General features: G+C 41.4%; 1 protein-coding gene across 2 annotated transcripts in view; it reads right to left on the bottom strand.

Moving 5' to 3' along the window:
* Fam193a (family with sequence similarity 193 member A) overlaps positions 1-24,596 on the bottom strand; it is an 81,045-nt gene that overhangs the window by 21,670 nt on the left and 34,779 nt on the right. For both annotated transcript variants that reach the window (XM_028758085.1, XM_028758084.1), the window contains exons 10-16: positions 24,239-24,392; positions 23,933-24,112; positions 19,023-19,274; positions 5,658-5,856; positions 4,477-4,767; positions 2,410-2,692; positions 1,495-1,678 (exon numbers count right to left, since the gene is read on the bottom strand). In XM_028758085.1, the coding sequence (XP_028613918.1) occupies positions 1,495-1,678; positions 2,410-2,692; positions 4,477-4,767; positions 5,658-5,856; positions 19,023-19,274; positions 23,933-24,112; positions 24,239-24,392 (1,543 nt within the window). The remainder of the gene's footprint in view (positions 1-1,494; positions 1,679-2,409; positions 2,693-4,476; positions 4,768-5,657; positions 5,857-19,022; positions 19,275-23,932; positions 24,113-24,238; positions 24,393-24,596) is intronic.

Below are 24,596 nucleotides of genomic sequence, written 5' to 3' on the forward strand. Positions count from 1 at the left end.
CAGGAAAAAAACAAAGCCTAATTATTACCATATAATCTAAAAGATGAAAGTTATTAACTATCTTCCAATTGGTATACATTCATGAAAATCTAGCAAAATATATACAAATGGATTTTTAAAGCTGAAAAGCAATACACATATTTAGATGTATATTTTTATTTAGTAAAGTGGGATTATCTTCCCTACCACCAGAGCAGGGGACCAAACCATGGGTTTTGTATTGGCTAGGTGAAGATTCTATAACTGAACTACTGAGTTAAATCCTAACTCTGATTATTTTTTGATGTTGATAAATCTCTGTACTGTATTCTCTTCAGTAATCTTTACTTTCCTTTTCTGTGTTAAAAGAGGAACAAAAGAGAAAACACCTGGTTCTCAGTCCTACTGCCACATTCCTTACTATTAAAAATCACACACATATTTTAGGAAATGGAGACAGCACAAAGCAAATGAAACAAAACACCCATTTGCCCCTTCACTTCTTATTTACCCTTCCTAGGAACCATGGACAACCTTGGGTTGCATAAATACAGTTCCTGCTCTGGGGAGTTGTTCAAGCACGTAGTGTAACATCTTCTGTACTCATCCAATAAGAAGATTCACACTAGCCACACAAACTTGCAGGAGAGAAACTATGGTGGGATTTAGGTAACAACCTACTTCATTGACTATTTAAAATCTCATAGACAAACTCAAAGTTGCAGCAATAGGCAGGTGGCTCAGTTCTGTAACCTCAGCATTGAGAAACACAAAGCATAAGATCAGCCTGGCCACATAACTAGTTCCAGGTCAGTCTAAAATATGAAGAAAATGTCTCAAAAATCAGAAATAAGTCACCATCAACAACAAAATACTGTGATAAGAAAGATGTAGTGATGAAATCCTGTTTCTTTAGGTAAGTTACCTGGAAGTGCCTATAAAGCTCATACGTTTATACTGTCTGATCACATTCATCCCCTCACCCTCCTTATAACTTCCTCTGCACCCTTTATTTCCAGGAAGTACCGATCCAATCCTAACAACCCACTAGGGGGCTGGAGAGATGGCTCAGCTGTTAAGAGCACTGACTGTTCTTGAGAGGATCTGGGCTCAATTCCCAGCACCTCTATGGCAGCTCACAACTGTCTGTAACTCAAGACCTGACACCCTCACACAGATATCCATTCAAGGTAAGACACCAATGCACATAAAGGTAAATTATTAAAAACAACACAACAGCAACAACAACAATCCACTAAGGGGATAGCTCAGTGGTTACGTGCACACCCTACTCTTCTAGAGGGACCAAGTTCAATTCCTAGCACTCTGCTCGCAATCATCTGCAGCTCCAGTTCCAGGACACCAGCTACCTTTAGTAACCACAGGCACTTGCACATACCCACATAGAGATACTCACACCTACACATAATTCAAAATAACAGAAATATATCCAACACACAATTCTTGCAAGTCACACAACTGTCAGGTCATAATACATTGATATCATGCACTTACCCCGCCATGTCCAAAGAACTCACAGTAGCAGCAGTCACAGTACTTGCCCTCCTTCTGGTTGGTGGAAGTTGAGGTGCTAGAGCTGTGCTCGGAGCAGCTGTCCTCATCTGCACTCTCATCCCCATCATCCTGCTGCGGGTCATAGACACCATTCTCGCAGCGGTGCCCTTCACAGTCAGGGTCACTGCAAAACCACATATACCTCATTAGCAAGCAGCTACCCTGGAGGCACTAATTATTCCTCATACCCACCCACTGTTCTGCTCATTTTTCAGACCAAGGCAGCAAAGAGAGTTCATAGTTCTAGTGTCAGAGAATCCTGTGCCATCAGTCAAGAATATAGTGACTGGGCTCTGGCAGGCAAGTGTTCAGTAGTCACAGCATACCTATAGTGCCACTGGATGGACACCGGACTCTTCTGACTTCCTTGAGACCACTGGTTCCATAATGGGAGTTACAAAGGACATTTTTCAAGGCAAGTTCAAAGGTAACAGAAATGATCTTTTATAAAAATCACTGCGTGTAGTATTAGTTTTAGTATAAACGTCTTGGAAATTTCCTGCAGATTCTACCCAATGTATAGCAGATAAAACTTAAACAAACAAACAAACAAACAAAACAAAAAACAAAAAACAAAAACAAGCAAGGCACACCACACCCTTAACGCCACCAGTGAAGATAGCCAGTATCCCTGACCCTGGTTTTGGCAGCTGGGCATTGTTCTTTCCTCTGAAGAACTAGAGGCTGAGAGTGAGACTGGAGCCTCTCCAACTCCATGGCCTTGGCCTCTGTTGGTGAGGTCTCTTTCTTCTGCACTGGACTTGTTACCTACCTGGACCAGAGCACAGTCTGTAGCTACGTTAGTGCAGCATGGCTCCCAACCCTCCTCTCAGGGATGTGGGCTCTGTGGCTTACCTGCAGACACTTGGAGGGGCACTTATGGAGCCATCTGTTGTGGAGGGTGGTGGTGCCACAGGGGTAGGACAGAAGCTCTTGCGTGTATCCACGAACCCAGGGGCTGTGGTTGCAGTTTTGGGGAATGATGGGGTAGCAAGGTTTGGAAGGTGAGGTGTGGAGGCTGGAGAGAGCGCAGAAGGAGACAAGGCTGGGAGTGGGGCAAGGCCTGTGGGGCTGTTCCTTGGAGCAGCAGGTGCTGAATGTCTGTGATCCTCTTTGTTGAGGCCATGAAAAACATCACCTACATGTAGAGATAAAAGAGACTGCCATTGGCTAAAGAAAACAAACATTTTCTTTAATTACATTTTCCTCACCTTTTTTTTTTTTTTTGAGGGGGAGGGGGATTCAGACCTGGAGAAACGTTGAAGGAATAGCACAAAAAAGACCACCCATATGACTGGTCACATTTACTTTGTTTTCTACACACACCAGATCTGGCCCTGACATCTATAGGAAGTTGTGCTCCAGCTTTAGCTCTTGAGACTGGAGAGGTTTGCAGATAACCTGTCCTTTCTCTATTGTGGGCACCAGTGTTCACAGGCCTGGAGCTCGAATTCCAAATGTAATCTGAATCTAAGATCCTAACTTTACCAAATTCATCACACCTTCTCCAACTAATCCAGCTGCTGCTTGGCTTTTCCTTTCATACGGCAGACAATTCTGAAGAGGACAGCTGTCTACCTACCAGTGTGGTTTATCACAACTTGGTCAACCATTTCAGACTGGAATCTCATAAAGTTAAGCTAGATGAAGATTTATGTCCTTTGTTCCACTTGGAATCTTCCAGGTTTATGGTTTATGGCTCCCAGCTTCATCCTGAGGGGGCTGATAATGGATCAGCCTCCATGGAAATGTTGTTTGCCAAACTGATATCCAGTTTAACATCCCCTGAAGGACTGGAGATGTAGCTCAATGATAGCATGTTTGTGAAGCAAGTGTGAGGAGATGCACACACACGCACACACACACAGATTTGGGGAGGGGGGTATCTATTTAGTACTACAGTACAAGCCTTGGAAGGCTAAAGCAAGAGGATTGATATGGTTTGAGGGCAGCCTAGATTTAACATAGAAAGACCCTATCTCATTTCCCCCCTCCCCCAAACAAAAGAAACACTCCTTTTGATGAAATGATGTAGGGATAGGTCTGTGGGCATGCCTAGTGGATTATTCTGATTATTCAAATTCATGTGAGAAGGCCTATCTCAGTTGTGAGGGAACATTTTCTAATAGGTGAACTGGACTCTATGCTCTGAAGACACTAGACTGAGCATCTGCATGCATCACTCTCTGCTTCCTTATTTATGATGCAACGTGGCCAGCTGCTTCACTGATTTCCCTGGCAGAACAGATATAACCTTTTCTCTCTTTGTTGTTGTTGTTGTTGTTGTTGTTTTCAGGGTATTCTGTCACAACAAGAGGAAAAGTAACAAAAATAGTCCCTGATTAGCCTGACTTATATCAGCCAATGGCTGATTGAAGCACAGTAACTTTCTTTCTACTCTATGCTTCTGTAAAGAGGAGTTTGTCAACAGAAGGAGCCTCTGAACATCCCCAGGGATTCCTGACCGTAAGGAGAACAATCTGTGATCCTTTCTGATGCTTAAACTGCCTCAACTTTGGTTGATGAGGTACCAACTGCCTTCCATGTCCTGAGGCATTTGTCCTACGTCTCTATAAACACTTCCTTGCTTTGAGGCCCCTTCTAATTGTCAATAAGTGATTAGTGTAAGCAGGCTAGTCTTATTATTGGCTTACACAAATTCTCTTTTGCTTAGCAGTAGCTGTGCCCAGAAAGCAATAATCTACGCCTATCACAAAAGACAGGCTGGAGACAAGACACAGAGCTCAGCAACCCAAGGGTATTTATTTTGAGGGCAACTAAAATTCTAACCAGAATCCCAGAGTATGTTCTTGTGCACAAGCACCTTGGGGGTTTGTGCCATTCCCAATTCTAGAAAGGCTGAATGGTAACAACACAGGTGGTGTGAGAAGTGACAGGCTGTAAGGCTCTCAGGGCTCTTACCTATGGAAGGCGGCCTTCTGGATGACACCTTGAACTGACTGCTGCTAGACTGCACGGTGGTGGCTGTGCATGACACAGAGGATGTGGCTGAGGAGGTGGCCATGGCAACTGTGTTTGCCATGGCAACTTCATTTGCTTCCATAAAAGCATCTTGAAAATTATACAAACACTTCTTTTTTGCAGCATTTTTCTTTTCTTTAATATCTGAACCTGCAGGAGCCTCATTGCTGGGTGGAGGTGGAAGGGCTTCAGGTCTTGTTTCTGAGAGCACTGGCCCTAATATATCATTTCCTTTAGAGAAGAATGGGAAAATTAAAGCTTCTAAGAGAAAGAGCACTTAGTAAAACCCCCTAAAGAACATGCTAACACTGGGGCTGCTACTGAAACCAGAACTCTTCTGGGATGATGCTTTTGGTCTATAGAAGGTTTATTGAGCACCTATTATGTGCCAATTCCTGTGCTAGGTGCTTTTCAGTATCACTGAATGCCTTGAAACCCGTTCTTGAGGTTGGAAATATTATTCCCATCCTAAAGATGAAGAAACTGAGGCTCAGAAAGGCTAAGCAACTTGTCTAAGGTCACACAGCTAGAAATCCCTTCAAGCACAGATCAAGAATATCAGGACTAGCTCTGTTCTGAGCATATTCAAGGTTGGGCAGGTGACTGACCAGGGGCTCTGGCCATCTAAAGACAGAGAGGTGGGGGTATCAGCCCTTCCCAGATGCCTCTGGACCTAAGGTTGAAGTAATAGCTGAACCTCAGCAACTGAGGCATTTAGGGAGAAGGTGCTTGTTAGAGGAGAGAGAGCTCTTTAGGGTCAATATAAAAATCAGCAAATAGGAACTTGAGTCACAGCATTCAGGTGGATGTGTCAACATCTCCCTGCCTCCAAGCACTGAGCTGAGGTCTGGTAGTCACCACTATTTGAGAACTACAGGCCACACATAGACTCTGGAGACTAGATCCTCTGTGGCTGGGCAGCACCTGTGGCTCACTGTGCTGGCAGGTAGCATGGAGCCAGTGTTAGCTCTGTTAATCAATGCAGCGGACCCATCAAAACAGATGTGGAAGGGTGGGTGGGATTCTAGGCCCCAGGGCCTCCCACTGGGGAATGCAATGATGACCATCTTAGTTGGCTCAGAATATTTAAAACCTTAAGAAAGTTTTAATGAATTCCTTACCAGAAATTGTATCTGGCAAGAAAGTGCCAGGGTTCCAGTTCTTATCATTCATCATTTCTGATTCCCAAAGACTTATAAATTTAGAACTATTCCAGTCTGGAGTGTTCCCAAAACAGCTCGGGTAAATATGGTCTTGAAGAGATGGATTGAATGCCTGAGGCTTATTTGTGTGACTCTGAACAGGTGCTGGCGGTAAAGCCTACAAAAAAAAAGTTCTAATCACATATCAAAATTAATATTCTGTATACCTGTGTAGTTCAACTACAGACAGACAAATTGTGACTGAAACCTTGAGGAGTATGCTTCCCACAAGCTGATGTCCATGGGGAGCACATCTCACAAATTCTGGAGTGGAGGTTTACTTAGGAAGGGTACACATGTAGGTCAATCTTTAACCAAAAGTCCCTGATGCCTTCAGACAACTCAGCCACTTCTAGCATTCCTGCCTAGTCGTACTTTAAATGTAGTTCATAAACATAAGAGCTGTTCTGTGGCTTGCTCTCCTTAGACGCTGTACCGATCAACACTGTCAAATAAGTTACAAGTACTGATAACAATGGTAATGCCTTTAACCCTCAACTCTTAGAACTGTGCAAAGAACAACACAGATCTGAAGAGCTAGAAAGATTTTGGTTATGCTCTGAAACTAGGGTGCTGACTTACTCCTGTTTCCAGGAAGTAAGTCATTCCAATGTCATCAGCAAACTGGCCTGGGCCCTTGAGAGGCCAGGGATAGGGAGTGGGATACAGTCAGTGGGCCAGTCAGCAATGCATATTTACTGAGTGCCAAGTGCTGGCAGCTCCCTGCACTCACCTTGATTCCCTAGGGCCCTCCCTGCTTGAAACCTTCTAATGAAATCCTAGAAGGGCTATATCATCCACACAGCTGCACTGCCACGCTGGTCTCTATTGGAATCTGGACCCAGTCCTTCCCTCACAGCGCCCAAGTGATCTGATCTTTATTAGAATGCTGAGGAAACTTTCTGCTACTTTTCAGATGAAAATCAAAGTCCCTCTATGCCTCATGACATCCTAGGAAAATAAAGACCACCTCTTCCTGCTCAGAAAGCCTGGGCACAGAGATCTTCCTTTCTGTTTTCCTCCGCTCCAACCTCTTTTCCTTTCTCACTTGCTCACCTGTGTCTAAGCTATGGAACCTCTTCACGTACACTCACTCTCAAGCCTCAGTCCAGATGCCACTGTCCCAGAAAAGCTGACACTGTTTTGCTCTGGATCCAACCCAGGACCAAGGTGAGACCCCCACTTAAAACCTTGGGATCTAGCCTCTTCCTCCACCTGCCATAGTAGAATGAAAGATTGACTTGTAGCCTGGTATTTTGATATCTGACTTCGCCTAAATCAAAACCATTTCATAAGAAAATGGGGCATTAAGATCCTGGCCCTGGCTGGTCAAGGTGGTAACAGGCTTTTAATCCCAGAACTTGTGAGGCAGAGGCAGGCAGATCACTGAGTTTGAGGCCAGCTTGGTCTACAGAGTGAGTTCCAGGACAGCCAAGACTACATACAGAAATCCTATCTTAAAAAACCAAAAGAAACAAAATAAAACAAAAAAAACCAAAACCCAAAATCCAAAACCAAAACCAACCAAACAAACAATATCCTGGCCCAGTACCCCAGCTCTAGACAATGCTGTGTAGAGTCAAGAATTGCTGAAATGAGTAGACTATGCCCTGGGTGAGCTACAGACCTGGCATTAGAAGAATGCCTGGTGATCCCATTCTTTGTGATGCATAACTGATCAGTGGATTCTGTAGATTCAAGTGTGAGGACTTCAGGGGAATTTCCAATTGCACCAAGGGATGGTCAGATGGAGGAAGGGGGAGGATAGAGAAGAGATGGGGGATGGCCCATTAGATGTGAACAGTAGAGGCTACACCAGAGGCAACTGTGTGGTTACTATCCTGAAGAGGCAAGGGAACCGTTATGGTGTCAAGCCAGGAGAAGACAATCTGGTCAGTTTATGAGAAAGGTCAGCTGTGGCAACACAGTGATGATCAGCAAAGCAAGGATGTACTGAAGCTGCTGGTTAGGTGATGAGAACTGATGATATAATGGGGTGAAAATGGTGAGGAAAGAAGGGAGCTCTGTGTGAACCTGGAAGTTATCCCTGGCTCCACTGTGAGAGCATAGTCATTGAGAGCTAAACAGAAACTAGAAATAAATCTCAGTCTCTCTTTTAGTAGCTGTGTGACCTCAGGCATATCACTCAATCTTTTGTGCTTTAGTTTTCTCATCTGAAATCCAGAAATAGCTACCCCAGAAGTTTGGTAAGTGAGCACACTGCCTGGCCTGCAAGAAGCATTTGGCCAGGGCAAAGATGGATTCCTAGTACTAAGACTATGCCAAATCCCACCAGTTGGACCCACTCTAACATTCGAGGAGCTGGGCAATGACTCCATCCATCCCATTGGCATAACACCGAACATCCTCTAACCTGGAGGGCTCTGGGAGACAGAAGGGGAGACAGACAAGCAGAACAAATGCTTGGGGTCCAAAAGCGTTCTAAACAGAGGTAATAGGTTTGGATGGACTAAACAAGCTCTTTTGGCATGGAAGCCTGAGGGAGCAAAAAGCAAGGAAAATAATGAAACTACATTTTAATAGACACTTGGTTCCACGAAGTAATAAAAAGCTCAGAGGGACCTTGGTTAAGAGTCACTGATAACAACAGGCAATTTAGGAGCCTTTGGCTAAGGGACACAAATACCTGCCAGTATACCTTAGCCTGCTTGCTGGTCCAGGACGTGGGTTGGGTCTGAGCTACTTCAGAGCTGCCTGAGATTCTCCTTGGACACAGGTGTGCACTGTCTGGCTTCCCCTTTGGTCCCTCACCTTTACTACACTCATGTCTAGACCCTGTTCATTCTTTCCAGGGCCTTCTACTTTGTGATGACCTTTGTGCTACATTCAGATCTGTTACCCCATGTTACTTTCCTACCCTACGTCTACCCACAAGTTACCTGAGGCGTGACAAGGCATTCTTTCTGTTGTGGCTCAGGGGATGGAACCAAGAGCCTTGTGCATACCAGGCAAGTGTTTTACCACTGAGCCACATCACCAGGCTTGCCATAAAATTTGATATTTTATTCTGATGATGTTTTTAGCCTTCTCTTTTGAAAACACTGACCAGGATTAACTAACCTGGGTGTTCCTAAACTGCAGCACAGGGCCTAGCACATACTGGGTGCTCAATAAATGACTGCTGAAAACAGCTTAGTTCCAAAAACTAAGGGGTCCAACGACCACGTTCTTACATATTTTACTTACATGCTTCTTCAGAAGCCCACCTACACAAATAGGAGGCCCAGTTGCAGAGACAGAAGGCAAAAGTGAGGGAACAGACAACAAGAAAAGTTTTTTTTTTTTTCAGTCATTTTGTGCATGATACCTGATGACCTTAGCAGCATAAATGTTCCTTCTGAAAAAAGATCAGCCATCTGCTACATGGACCATTGTGGGTTATGCTTTGTTAGTGCATCAGTGATTAACCAATATAGTCAGACTCTTCGCACAAATTCACAAAGCTTTGAGTAACAGTAATTTTGAATTGCTCTCCACTTTATGGCAAAAAGTAACTTGTAGGAAAGAAAATTCTTTGCTTTAAGTAAAAACTCTGATGAGAATCCAAACAAAATTGCCCTCATAAAGCTGCATCTCTTTTGGAATGGATGATCCAATCTTCTCTACCCACACCAGCTCAGGCATCAAGACTGAGAGAACATGGCATGCCAAGACAAATAGATATGGGACCATTAACTGAAAAAACTTCCACTAAACAGTCAGACCAACAGAAATTATAGCCAATGGCAAAGTTAACACAAATATTTCTTAGTTTGTTTTTCTTGGTTTTTTTTTTTTAATACCTCCCAGCGATGGTAAAGAGGCAATAAGACCTTAGTATTGGCATCACTATTCTGAAACTAGAGAAAATAAGCACTACCCCTAACATGAAACACACAGAGATCATCATAACAAAATCCCCTATCATGACACAGTCTCCACACTACATCTCCCCATAATGCCTATCTGAAATGGAAAGAAAACAATTAAAACAGACCTCTCAGAAACTATGCATACATGGAAACAACAGAGTTAAATATATTTAGGACACTACAAGAAAATCCCACATACTTAGAACATTTCAATCAGTAAATTAATCCTTCAAAAGTGAAAGAGAACTGGGCAGGTGGTGGTACACACTTCTAATCCCAGCACTCCTGCAGACAGAAGCAGGCAGATCTCTGAGATGGAGGCCAGCCAAGTCTACAGAGTAAGTTTCAGGATAGTCAGGGCTACACAGAGAAACCCTGTCTTGAAAAAAAAATAAAATAAAACACAGATGAAAAATTCAAAAGCCTAATGAACTCAACTGTGATAGACTGGCTGTCTGAAATTAAATGACTCTCTTCAGGCAGAAAGAAAAGTACACAGGTCAGATGGTTGGGTCCACTGACAGGAAGATCATAAATAAATGCAACATAAAATATTTTCTCACATTCCTAACTCATGTGAAGGCGACTGTCTGGGAAATCAACTCATGTACTGAATGCTTTGTTAAAAGGTAGAGAAAGGAGGAGGCACTTTCTAGAAGCCACTTGGGCTATGTGTAGAGGGTCTGACAGTTGATCTCAAAGGGAATTTAGTTAACGTGCACTGTGAATCCAGGAAACAGCAAGAGGGTTAAAATGTAAGTATTACTGATAAATCATAAGATACTGAAAAGTGTAAAATATAGTTAAACAGAAGCCTTTGAAGATGAATATTTAACTACACAGTTGATAATAATCTAAATATATTGAAAAATCATAAAAATAGAAAAAAGATGAGTGACATAAAAATACCAATAAAAATAGAAGCATAAGGTATAAGAAACTCAACTACACTTATCTAAAAATACGATTTACTTCTATTTCTTTTAATTAAGTGTTGGTGATGGGGAATGAGTGTGGATAGGAGTACAGAAGCCAGAGGCATTAAACACTCCTGAAGCTGAGGTTGCAGGCTGTAAGCTACTCCATGTAAGTGCTGTGAATTAAACTTGGGTCCTTTGGAAAAGCAGCACATGCTCTTATCCCTGAGCCATTGGCTCAGCCACAGACATCTACTTTAAATACTCTATAAGTTAAAAAAAGTGAAGAGATAGGTCTGTCAAGATGGCTCAGCAGATAAAAGGAGTTGCTCATTAACCTTGTGAGCTAAATTTTGATTGCTGGGACACATATGGCAAAAGCAGAGGATGGGCTCCATTAATCTCTCTTAACTTCCACACATGTGCCATAATACTACTCCCCTACCCACCCAGTAAATACATGTTTAAGAAAAATGCTTGAAAGAGTAAGAAACCAATGGATGAAAGATTAAAAAAAAAAAGTACATGATGCAGAGAAAGCAAGAGTAAATTTAGGAGGAAATTTACATTAGAGCAGCAACACATACTTTTATTAATAAAAAAAAAGCTAAGCATACTTGAAAGACATAAGGAAGATTTTGAGTTTGTGTCATATTTAGGCAATAAAGAAAGACTTTTGTCCAAATAACAATCATCATAATAATTAGGGTTGTAATAAACAACAAAATAAACTGAATCAAAATTTCATGGATTAGAGATTCATAACTCAGTGGGTAGGAGCACTTGCTTATTTATTCATTTATTTACTCTGCCAAAAAGTATGTGTTTGATTGCTTCCACCAATACTGGGCATCTCACAACGGTCTTGTACTTGAGTCCCAGGAGATGTAGTATCATTTTCTTTAAGTTTGTGCACATGCAAACCTGCCATCAAGAGCCAGAAAAGGACACTTGCCTTTTCCATTATGGAGTTTCAAGCAGTTCTGAGCTACATAACATGGACATTGTGAACAAAACTTGGGTACTCTGGAGAAGCAACCAGCATGCCCTCGCAAGAGATGGAGTGAGACATCGTTCTTTGTAAAAACTGACAAAATTGATAAACTTTTACTAAGACAGACTAAAACAAACAAACAAACAAACAGACAAACAAAGCCAAAAAAAAAAAAAAACAACCCAAGACTCAAATTACCCAACTCATAATGTCAATGGAAACAGTTACTGACACAGAATTTTAGGTGGAGTAGGCCCAGGGCTAAAGATAGAACTCAAGTGGAAATGCTTACTTGATAGGCAGGCCATTAGGCTCTAGAGAGTTGAGAGGTATATTTCTTTTTTCTTTTTTTAAAAAGATTTATTTATTTATATGAGTACACTGTAGCTGTCTTTAGACACACCAGAAGAGGTCATCAGATGGGTGTGAGCCACCATGTGGTTGCTGGGAATTGAACTCAGGACCTCTGGAAGTCCAGTCAGTGCTCTTAACCACTGAGTCATCTCTCTAGCTCAAGAGGTACATTTCTACCAATTCTATTCAATATAGTATTAGTAACCAGTGCCAGGGTACTTAGGTGGGAGAAAGGAAGAAAAGAATTGTTTAGATTATACAGGTTTATAGGAAACCCCTAAAAATTTCATATGTAAGCAAAACCAAACATGGTTAGAGCTAATAAATGAATTCAGCCCCACACCAAGATAGGTTAACATTAAAAAAAAATTACAATTTTATGCACCAAAAATAATCAGAAAATAACACAAAAAGATTAGAATATTTATGAATTAACCAAAGAAGTGGGAGGACAAATGAAAACAGACATACAAATTGTGACTATCAAAGACTACTGCCAACATGTTACATTACATTTCCATGTGTCTTCTATCTGTCACAATATCAATGATTTTTTTCAAAGAAGGAAAAAAATCATCTTAAACTCACACAGAATACTAAAGAGTCCATAACTGTCATAGTTTGAATAAGAGTGGCCCCCAGCCCTGCACCTTGCCTAGGGAGCACAGTAGAGCTGACCCTGGTTGAGGGGTTTGGGGCTCAGCCCCTAGAAAACTGGTCCCTGCATCTCACCTGGGCAGCACAACAGAGCTGGCCCTGATAGCATGGGCACAGGTAAGTCCAGCCCGAAGGGTGTAAGTGAGAGGAGAGCTAGCTCTGTCCCTTGCCAGGTGCAGCATTGGATATACTAACCAGGACAGTGGTGGAGATCTTACCCTGGTAGTGTGGGTGAGGAAGAACTGGTGAGCTAACCAGCTCAGCTACAACCCAGGCCCAGTTTGAGGGTTTTGAGATGGCCCACTCCAACATCTACTCCATCTATCAACTGCTAAGTGAGTGAAAGGGCTAGTCCTACAGATCCGAAGCTATAAAATCTCCGTAACACAGAGCAACAACAGAATATTCAAATGGAGTCCCAGAGAGGATCCAGTATTGATAGGATAGCAGAAGCCAGAGGCTTGGAACCAGACCAATGACTCATTCCAATGACCACTGCAACAAAGAAGTGTGGACAAAAGGTATACGATGGGATATACTGTCGCACACTACAGCTTCCACAATGATACCCAAAGCCTGTAGTAACCCCAGGCTTTTCCACCCACTCTCCAGCTGCCAAATACCAACTTTGGAAGCCTATTTATACACAGTGTGTTATGGCCTTAAACAAGGGCTTATTCCCCAACTAGATAGTTAACTTATTTAACCTGTTTATTCAGTGTCTGCCACATGGCTAGTTACCTCTCCTCAGTTTTATACATCCAACTTCCTCAGAATTTGAGGGGAATCTCCCACCTCTGACTATCTCCCAGAGTTCCAGTCTCTTTATCAGAATTCCCACCTGCTACTTCCTGCCTTTTGCTATTACAGTGGGACTCACTGTGACAGAATATAGCTTCCAAAATGAGAATTTTTTTTCCTTCGAGGAGAAGGTTGCAAGGGCAGAGGATGGGGAGATGAGTTTGATTGGGGTGTGTGATTTGAGATTCACAAAGAATCAATACAAAGTTTAAAAACAATGTCTCCTGTAGTGACAATTCTGGAATTTTGGTTTCTTTAAAAAGCACAGAAATAGGTGGGCAGTGGTGGCGCACGCCTTTAATCCCAGCACTTGGGAGGCAGAGGCAGGCGGATTTCTGAGTTCGAGGCCAGCCTGGTCTACAGAGTGAGTTCCAGGACAGCCAGGGCTACACAGAGAAACTCTGTCTCAAAAACCCTTAAAAAAAAAATTAAAAAAACAAAAACAAAAAACCACAGAAATAAAGTGCTGTTTTTAAAATTCCACTTGTAGAAATATGAGGCTGCTTCAGACTGTCTGCAACAGCTATGATTTTTCTCATGCTCTAGCAGAGGCATGATTTTGGCATATGTAGATAGTTTCTATAATTGTGTGATGTTAGGAATTCTGGGAACTTTTCAGAGGATATAAAAACTCTAGAGCCCAGATAGGCTGGTTAGGTGGTTGTTGGTCATTCAGGGTATTTGCTTGTAGTTTGTTAGTAGTCATACTCAAAGAAAAAACAAAAAGAAACTAGATTCAGGGATCCACTCCCCCAATTTTTTCCTTCTTTCTCTATCTAGTGATGGGCATGAAATGGGGTGGGGGAGTGGAGGAGAAATAAAGGATAGGAAAAAGAAGAACCCACAACATAGCAAAGACCAGTTACAGGCCTCCCTATGCACATATATTCGAATGCTTAGTCACCAAGGAGTAGTAGTATTTGAAAAGAATAGGTGTGGCCTTGTTGAAGGAGTGTGTCACTAGGGGTGGGCTTCAAGGCTTTAAAAGCCCATGCCAAAGCCAGTGTCTTTCTGACTTGGACTTCTGATTAGGATTTAGCTCTCAGCAATTGCTCCAGCACTATGTGTGTTGCCATATTACCTGTGTGATAACAGACTGACCCTGTGAAACTAAGCAAGTCCCCAATTAAATGCTTGGCATGGTCATGGTGTCTCTTCACAGCAATAGAACTAGAACAATAATCAAAACAAAACTCTACATGTGTATAAAATGCATTGCAAACCTCTAGTCATAAGCCTGTAGCACTGGCAGTCAAAACAGACAAGCAGTACAGTAGAACAGAAAGCAGGAGGAAGGGCAAGGGCATGTAAGCCCACACAGCCTGTTCAACAGGAAGATCCTAAGTCAGTGGTATATCACCTCACAGCTGTCAGATGGCCATTATCAAAGTAAATAAAATAACAAGCTGTATGGATAATCTCTTGTGTATTATGAAGAAGCATCACCTGTCAATAAAAAGCTGATGGCCTATTAGCAAAAGGCAGGAAGTAGCAGGTGGGAGTTCTATCAGAGACTGGAACTCTGGGAGATAGAGGTGGGAGATTCCCCTCGAATTCTAAAGAAGTTGGATGTATAAAACTGAGGAGAGGTAACTAGCCACGTGGCAGACACAAAATAAACAGGTTATATAAGTTAACAAGCTAGTTGGGGAATAAGCCCTTGTTTATGGTCAGAAGGCACTTACATAAACAGGCCTCCAAGGTTGTTATTTCGGCAACTGGGGAGTAGGTGGGAAAACTCAGGTTTACAACAGGTGTTGGTAAAGATGTGGAGAAAGAATTCTTGTGCACAGTAGATAGGTAAGCCTGAAAAGTGGTACAGTCTAGGTGGAAAACAGTACAGCAGTATAGGTACCATACAATCCAACTAGTAGAGTATATTCTCACAAGAATCAAAGGCAGAGTCTTAAAGAAATACTTGTTCATCCATCCATGTTCAGAAATATTTGTTCTAATAGTCAAAAAGTAGAAACAAACCTAGACATGTAAGAATAGAACAAACAAAAAACTTGATATCAAATCAAGTAAAAACAACAAACACACAAACAAACAAAAAACAAGGGCACACATGAACCTAACAATGAAATATACAAGTATGTAAAAGCAAAACCAGAGAAGACTGGTAAGAGAAATAAAATAATTTTCTACCATAGTTGGAGTCTTCAATCCCTTCTACCAAAAATGGATGACTCAAGAAAGCAAAGATAATGAAACGAACACCAGCAAATGGATACACTGCCTTCTACAGATTACCCAACACAGAACACTCAGTCTTCTCTAGCTCAGAGGGAGTATTTACCTCTTAGTTTTTTGACATGGGGTCTCTCTTGAAGTCCTGCCTCTCCTACAGCTCACTATGTATGTAGTACAGGCTGGCCTCAAACTCACAGAGGTCCTCTTGTCTCTGCTGAGATTAAAGGTGTGGGCTACCATACCCTGCAAACATTCACTTCTGGGCCATAAACACTCTTCTAAATTCAAAAGTAGCAAACAGGCCTGGAAGGTATAATTCAGTGACTAGCACTCTATACTACAATGCTATTTTATTTATTTGTTTTTGTGATGCTGGCAACTGAACTGGGACCTTGTGCAGCTAAGCAAGAGCCCTATATTTTGTTTTCCTTTCACATTTCACTGCAGTATTTTTCTTGTCCTTTCTTTAAACTTTTACATAGCTCATATCTATCTTAACAAATAAATATATTATTGGTACAGAATCTTAATTTCCTTAATTTTAAGGAAATTAAATCTTTATAGTATTCACACTAAATATTTAATGCATGAAATATTATCCACAATGGCCAGAGAGTAAACTAAGACCAAAGTACAATCACGACATTAAACATTACAAGCAACAATTGTGACTTCACAGCAAAAACTCCAAAGGAGCAGAAGACAGAGAGAGACACGGACTGGCTCAAAAACCTCAGTGTGAGTGGTTGTCCTCCACACATAGCACCTACCCTTTGATTCCTGGTTATACTGAGACACCCACTTAACACTTCCTGAGAAACCTCCAAGGGAACTGAAGACAAATTTGTGCCATTCTAGAACAGCTCGTCCTGTTTCTAGAGAGTCCTTCTACTAGTGCTCTGTGGGGCTGTTAGCATACTGTGCAATTAAGCAGTAATAGCCATAACATTCAAGTAAGTCTGCTTAACTTAAATGATACAAACCAATTCTGTAATGCCCCATAAGAGAAAATACAAGCTTGTTTCAAGAAACCAATATTTTTACACCAAATATACATGAAATATTTTATCAACTGCATATACTTCCCCTTCCATAGTATGGATCAGAGTGTCCTCAATGCCAGAAAACACTCTACCACTGAGATACAGCCACAGCCCTATTAACATTTTATTTTTCACAATAAAAAGGCCTTCAACAGATGTATTTAAAATCAGTGTGTGGCTGGAGAAACAGCTCAGTGATTACAAGCACTAGCTGTTCTTAAAGAGAACCTGGATATGAGTCCCAGCACCCCAACACAGCAGCTCCAGCTGCTTGTAACCTCAGTTCCAGAGGATCCAACACTATCTCTTCTGGCCTCTACAGGCACCAGGCACACTTGTGGGTTCACAGATATGCACGCAGTCAAAATGATCACACATAAAATGAAACCTTAAAAAAAATAAAAATGGACCAGTGTATAGTTATAATACCAAGAAGCAATGCTGTTGAAATGCAGCTTAATTATAAATTTTCAAGTTTCTCTATGACCTTCACTATGTGTGGCCAGATCTCTGTATTTGCCTTCCTACATATGAATCTTTTGCATTTACCTATGACCTAAGTTTAACAGGAGCAATGGAATGGGTATCAGATTTTAAAAAATGGTATTAAAAAGGTTTTTCTTCTTTTACCCTTTTATAGGAGAACTCAAACTTCCTTGAAAAAGGCCAGAGTTGGGGGCTGGAGAGATGGCACAGAACACATGGCTTTAGTTCTGAGCACCCACATAGAGATCCAAAACCATCTATAAACTCCAGTTCAAGGGATTCAATGCCGTCTTCTAGCCACCATGGATAGCAGGCACACACACACATGTGTGCGCAGACCAAACATTCTTAAACATAAAATAAAAATAAACAAATCTTTAAAAAGGTAGTTATGCTGGAGACATGGCTCAGTGGTTAAGAGCACTAGCTGCTCTTCCAGAGGTTCTGGGTCTGAGCCCAGAACCTACATTCTGACTCCAAAAAATGCAGACAAAACATCCATATGTAAAATAAAAATAAAGGGAGGACGGAAAAAGGTCAAAGTGGGGGGGGGGGGGGAACCAGTAAACCGCTAATAGGAGTGTTCCCAGTAGACTTGGAGAACATTAATTTGACTACTGGGATAGTTTTAAAAAATAATTATTAAATAGTGTGAATAAGCAAAAAAATATACAATAGACATTCCTTAATCTTTTCTCAGAGTTAGATAAAAGTTCTATCTAGAGAAAATAGGAAGTTGACAGAAGTTTATACATTCACCCAGAGCAAAGAAGGGTATAAGTCATAAAACCCACAAATGCAGCCTGGCTTTGACCAAAACATTTTGCTAATAAAGACATTGTTACATATTCATATGGGGTGATACCAAGTCTAACAAAACCCAAGCATAGGTTTGAGTAGCTTCTGAGTAAAACTGAACTTGAGCCTTACTCATTTTTAAGTGTGGTATTAATCTACTACCTGTGCTCCTCCTCAGCAAACACACAGGGAGCCCATTTAGTGGCCATATACCATACCATACCATAGAGTAAACCCAGAAAACCAAGCCCTTTCCATGTCATGGTCTCCCTTTCTGTCCCACTTGAGAATCACTCTGTTAAATAAATGAATACAGTTAGGGAGAACTATGATTAATTGGTGCCAACTTATAACATAACAAAATCTCAGCACTATGGTAGGCCAACAATGCAAGTGTAAAGCAGTTCAAGAGGCAAAGGTACAAGGAGTGAATCAGCTGAAGATAGTGCACACCAGTAATCCTAGCAATAGGGACACAGAGGCAGGCAGATCACTGTATGTTAGCCTGGTCTACATAGGATTTCAGGCCAATTTCTCTAAATTTATCTTCAATGTTTAAAATGTTAAGTATATACATGGAGTTTTCTGAGGAGAAACTCAAAAACTGACACTTTTTCTAGACTTTCACTGCTTTTCATAAGTGGGCTCTTTGTAAGATTGATTTTAAGGACCTCTTCTCTCCCTTCCAGCTGTATTGCCACAGCCTCAGATAACAGCATTTCTTTGCAATGTATACTGCGCTTTTCTTCAGGCTTGCATATTTTGACAAGGCCCTAGTTTTCAAACTAAGGATACCCAGAAAACATCAAGGATTCATGCTATTTACAGCAAATTTTATCTATATAAAAAAAAAGATTCAGGTCATGTGTAGAAAAATGGGCTTTTGTTAAGCATCCTTGAGTTCAAGCTGTTAACAGTATCACCTGAAAACTCTCCAATTCTAATGAGTACATCATGGCTTTGTTTCTTTGTTTACCTACACACTGTAAAGGTTCAACATTATAAGAATTTGTGAGACTACAGCCAAAGCACATGGTTGCAGCCCACCCAATCAGGAGCAGATGCTGCTTTGCACATGGGTCAGCATATGCACCCCTGTCTGCTAAAGTAACTGCTCTTGTCAAAACTCAGTCATGAGGGACTTCCAGGCCCTTCCTGCCTTGGCTTACCTTACTGTGTGTGAAGGGGGGTGCTGGATACAAGGTGGGGTGAATGAGTGGTCGAGGCAGGTGTGGAACAGTATGCAAGGGCACATGTCCATGGATGTGGGGGTATAGGTGAAGCGCAGGATGTGTCGGTTTTTCTGGGCTCAGGAACTGATGGCCAGGAGGCAGAGCTCCAGCAGTCATTGCTGATGCTGGTAGCCCCGAAGCTTCTTGTTTACAAACGTGGCATTCACAAGTGTTCGGTGTTTGTTCTGCCTAAAAGGACAGAAAAAGAAGTACTTGTATAATGTAGAACAAAGAATGGCATAAATTAAGCTGCAGTCAGTCAGATAATACAGAAAAAACACAAGATACAGGCCTGAGATAACCAAAGCCCTCACAGGAGAAGGTACAGACAGATACCAGAGCTGGCAATGAGGAAGGCTGCAGGGGGGAGAGCTGAGCCTCACTTTCCATATGGGTATTTGCAAAGGCAGCAGCCAATGATCAGGAACCTACGTGAATAGGAATAAAGGACCCCAAAAAGGTAATAGAAGGATGAAACTACAGGGAAAACGGGACCAAAGAAAACAGGATCACTAAGTGGCTGGTGTCTGCTGAAATCCTACTGTTCATTCAACAGCTGCAAAGAAACCTCTACCATGAAATGTAGACAGGATGCTAGCTGGTCAGAATGAAAAGACCAGCGGTATCTCTTTACCAAAGCAAATGTGAAACTGAACACAGATGACAAAGGTAACACTTCAGACTCTAGAACTCAGGACAAAGCCAAATACTGGGAAGTCTTTATTTTAAGATAGCCAGAATTTCAGGAACTTCCTGCCAAGGCCTTTCCTTGTCCTAGCTCTAGTGCAGGAAGCAGAATGCAGATCAGAGGCATATGAATAAAGAAGCCCTGTTCAGTGTCCAGAAGAGCTGCACCAAAAGTAGTAGATATTAGGTCTCAAACCTGGGACAAATGGCTAAGGTGCCTATTTAACACAATAAAGCAGACCTAGCTGCCAGATTCTCCTAGCATCCCTCTGTCCCTCCCTGTTACAGAGTATGGCTAAGAGATCAAGCCCCACTACCCTAAACTCAGCCCAGGGGCTGGGCTGCTCTTCCCCAGATTGCCCTTTCCTATATATTCCAGCCATTTTGACTATCCAGCCAGTTCAGCTACCCTTTACTTTCCTGACTCTCCCATCTTCCTTCTCTATACATGGCCCAGCTCAGAGTCATGTCCACTCTGGATTTTCCCAGATGCCCTCCCTCATATCTACAATAAATGTACTCCTCCACCATACCCAGGAATGGTCATGTACTTCCTTTTATTTCTTGTTTTCATTAAGTAGACTCAGTAGGAATGGACAGTGAAGTGAATGAAACAGAAACACAGTAAGACAACTCTGGAAATGAGGAAACTATGCAATACTCCTTAAGCTATCCACAGCTCAGTGGCTGACTAGGAGGACACGGTATACACAGAGGCAGAACTTCATAGCACAAAGGAAGAAACCAAAGTTCACTGAGTATAAGCTGAGCAAAAAATTGTCCCCCAATCTACACACAGATGTGTTGGGATACAGGAACCTTCAGAGTAATAAGGCAGCAAGGATTGAACTGAAAAAGCAAGTAGCCAAGCTAAAAGTAAAAGGGAGCAAACCAAACAAAAACTGAAAAAAAAAAAAAAAAAAAGTATGAACAGAGAGAGAAGCCATACACTCACTGTGAATGAGATAGAGGTAGAATTCAATAGCAATAAAGTAATGATCAAAGAAAACAAAAACCAGACCACCCCCCCCCCAAAAAAAAATAACTAGAAATCCCAAAGACAAAATTTGAAGTTGTTCTATTATCTAAATCATTCAATTAGGAGAGTTTGGGGGCGGGGGGCAAAAAAGTACAGTCAGCAGACAGTGTCTCTTGGCCCACATATCAGATTAGTACATAAAGATGTCTAAGAAGTTACTACAGTTTGTTCAGAGAATTAAAGAAAATGTTAAAAATAAATATTTAAAAGAGAAAAGAAAAAATACATAAATTCTAATATAGATTAAAGATGACAGAAAGAATCTGTGAACCCCAGTAAGCTATAGAAACTACTCCTGTGCAAACTGCATTATCAAAACCTAGCAGAACTGTAAGGACAAAAAAAAAATCATCCAATATCAAAATGCATCTCTCTGTAATTAATAATGTGTATGGTGTGATTCTAACCTCCATGAATGTGACATTAGGAGATGGGACCCTTGGGTGGCTCCGTCCTCATGAGTCCCCTCATTCTTTCACCCATGTGAGGCTGCTATGAAAAGATGGCTACTTATAAAGAACCACACCGGTGGTTTGAATGGTCCCCACAGGCGCATGTATTTGAATATTTGGTCTCCAGTTGGTGAAACTGTTTGGGAAGGATTAGGAGGTGTAGCCTTCTTAGAGGAGGTGTGTCACTGGGGATGGGCTTTGAGGTTTCAAAAGCCCAAACCATTCTCAGCTAGTTTTCTGCCTCTTCTCTCTCACTTTGCCTCATGCTTAGGAATCAAAATATTAAGCTCTCAGCTACTCCTCCAGCACCATGCCTGCCTGACTGCTGCCATGGACTCACCCTCTATACCATAAGCTCCAAATATACCCTTTCTTCTGTAACCTAGCTTGATCATAGTTTCTTATCACATTGGAACAAAAGTAACTAAGACACACATCTACCAGATTTGGGGGTAGGCTCTACTATATTTTAAACTTATGATAAAGCAACAGACAAAAGTGAGCTGTGGTGTAGGGACAAACATAAAGACCAATGGACAGATGTAAGCCTGGAACATTCAAAAAAAAAAGGTTTTGAGTCTAACCTTACACTCAGTCAGAGGTAAAGTTATAAATCTAGAAGAAAATAATTTTCATACATCAATAAATAAATGCATGAAAACAAAAACCTTATGCTTTTCAAAAAATACCATAAAAGGCTGTGGCAATCTGGGTTGTGGTGGCACTCGCCTTTAATCTCAGCACTTGCTAGGCAGAGGCAGGCAGATTTCTGAGTTCGAGGCCAGCCTGGTCTACAAAGTGAGTTCCAGGACAGCCCAGGCTATAAAGAGAAACCCTGTCTCCAAAAACCAAAAACCAAAAAAAAAAAAAAAAAAAAAAAAGGCTGTGGAAAATATTAGCAAGTATAAGGACTGGGGCTCATACTCCAGTACTCAGTCCTGGCAGACAATTCAATATAGTACGATATTCCACAGACTTGAGAAAATAGTGTAAACTAGAACTTACACCCAGTACAAAAAGAACTCTTGAAACAGTAACAAGACAGAAAGCAAACAGCCCTTAAATACATAAAAGGCAACCAAAGGGGTTTACCATTATTACTATCAGTAAAACTTCAAAACTATGTTATGACTCTCTGAGGGGCCCTGGATGATCATTCTGACCCAGTAGTCATTGCCAGATTCTATGGACACATCTGTTTATGAACAGAATGTCAGACATACAAGGCAACTCACTGAGTAGTTTGTAATGGTCAAAAGAAAGAAACAATGCAAGTGCTGGCTAACGATTAAAAATACAAAAAACCCAGCACCTCCACAGGAGGGAAATAGAACATCAGAAGGACCAATGTGCTTACCTAGAAATCTGAGGCCTTAGAGGAATAGGAAGGACAGGGGTAAATGCAGATACAGCTCAGTGGCAGGGAACTTACCAACCAGGAGTGAGGCCCAAAATTCAAACCCTTATACTTCAATGAATAAAGTTAAAGAATTTCTCATACTTAGTCTGAGATTCTTAGTCAAGATTCTAAATTATTTAGAGCCAGGAGTGGTACTACACACCTGTAATTCTAGCTTTAGGTGGTAAAGGCAATATGATCAGAAGTTTAAGGCCTGTCTTAACTACACATACCTTGTTGTAAACAAACAAAACCTAAAACAAACTAAAAACAACAATAATCATACAAACAAAAAAAAGCAAACTTATTTTAAAAACAAAAAACAAACCTAAAACAGAACCTAAAGAGGTAACTCATCAGTTAACATACTGCTTTCACAGAGGACCTGACTTTAGTTCCTAACAGCCATATCTAGTGACTCACAAGTGCTTCTAACTCCAGCCCCATGGGATCAGACATTGGTGCCCTCCCTAGTCACATACACTCAAGTGCACATGCCTATACAAAAAATGCTATTAAAAATAACTTTTAAAAAATAAAGTTATAAAAATGAAAAGGATACAGAAGCACACTCTTCAGAGACATACTGTTAAGTGAAAAGCAAGGTAGTCAGTCATTCTTACAAGACAGTCAAAAAGTAAATGTTTACATGTGCACTTAATAAAACTGCTCATCTACTGGGCCTAGGGGCTACAGGTGCACAGATGATGAGACACAGGTAACTGAGTAGATGACGGTAAGATTTCCCAATTTACTCCTTTTGATATCACCTTTATTATTTTAATCATATACTTACATTATCTATTATAATTAATGAGCCAAGCATCTGACCTTCATTTCATTTAAATATTGTTTACTGAACAAATAAAACTCTGAAGCTGGATATAAACTTGATAAGTTTAGGTAGGAAAGTCATGAGTTCAAGGCCAACAAGGAGAGAGAACTGTCTCCAACACAAACGATGCAACATGTCTTATACTTTTACAGAAAAAAAATCAAAGAAAGGAAGGAGGGAAGGAAGGAGGGAAAGAAGATAGAAAAGCAAAAACATTTATCTCAGTAAGCATGGGTTGCTATAAAACTAATGACAATCACAGATCTCAGCCAAAAAAAGAAAAGAAACAGAAAGAAAAGATTAAAATATGAGTTCTGTAAGTATGCTTGTTTCTCTATAGTAGTAATCTCTAGAAATTAACATAATTTGATTCTAGACAATATAAACCAAGGAAGAGACCTTTCGGGAAAACAGACATGAAACAGAAGATCCTACCTGCTGAGCTGGGTAGGATGGAGGTGGAGTGTTGCCATTACTCTCCTCTGTCCTGGGGGTACCATTTCCTATGGCCTCCTCTTGTTTGGGAGCTCCTGGGGGCTCACCACTACTCTCACCATCAGCATCTTCATCATCAGCCTCTGAAGAACTACGGCTGGTGCTGCTTACCTGAGGGGACTTAAAAGGCAGCATTCTGTAGCTTTAGTTTTCAAAACAGTAATGTGAATGAAGTGTAAAGACCACCAACCACTTCCTACATTTTCTGATACCCACACCTCCTCACAAAAAAACCCACACTCATACCTCATCTTTCAGGGCCATGTTTTCCCCACCACCATTCAGTTCGCTGTGGATTCCGTTCATGTTGGCCACCACACTGGTATCATCATAGTTGGTCAATGGATAAATGTCAGCAAACTTAGCTGACAATGGTGCAACGTCTTCATCATCACTACAACTGAGGCAAGCAGAGATGGTCACCATGAGGCCCTTTGATTGGGGAGGACAGTGAGGAGCACCCCCCACTGAACACGACATCTCCTCTAAGGTCATGGGTCTGCTGACGAAGAGTGTTCAGTGTCACTTACACTACTTAACACCTCTTAGTCACCTGAACACACACACACACACACACACACACACACACACACACACACACACA

Source organism: Grammomys surdaster, unplaced genomic scaffold (assembly GCF_004785775.1).
Source record: "Grammomys surdaster isolate TR1022 unplaced genomic scaffold, NIH_TR_1.0 126187, whole genome shotgun sequence".
In the NCBI taxonomy this organism is placed as follows: Eukaryota; Metazoa; Chordata; class Mammalia; order Rodentia; family Muridae; genus Grammomys; species Grammomys surdaster.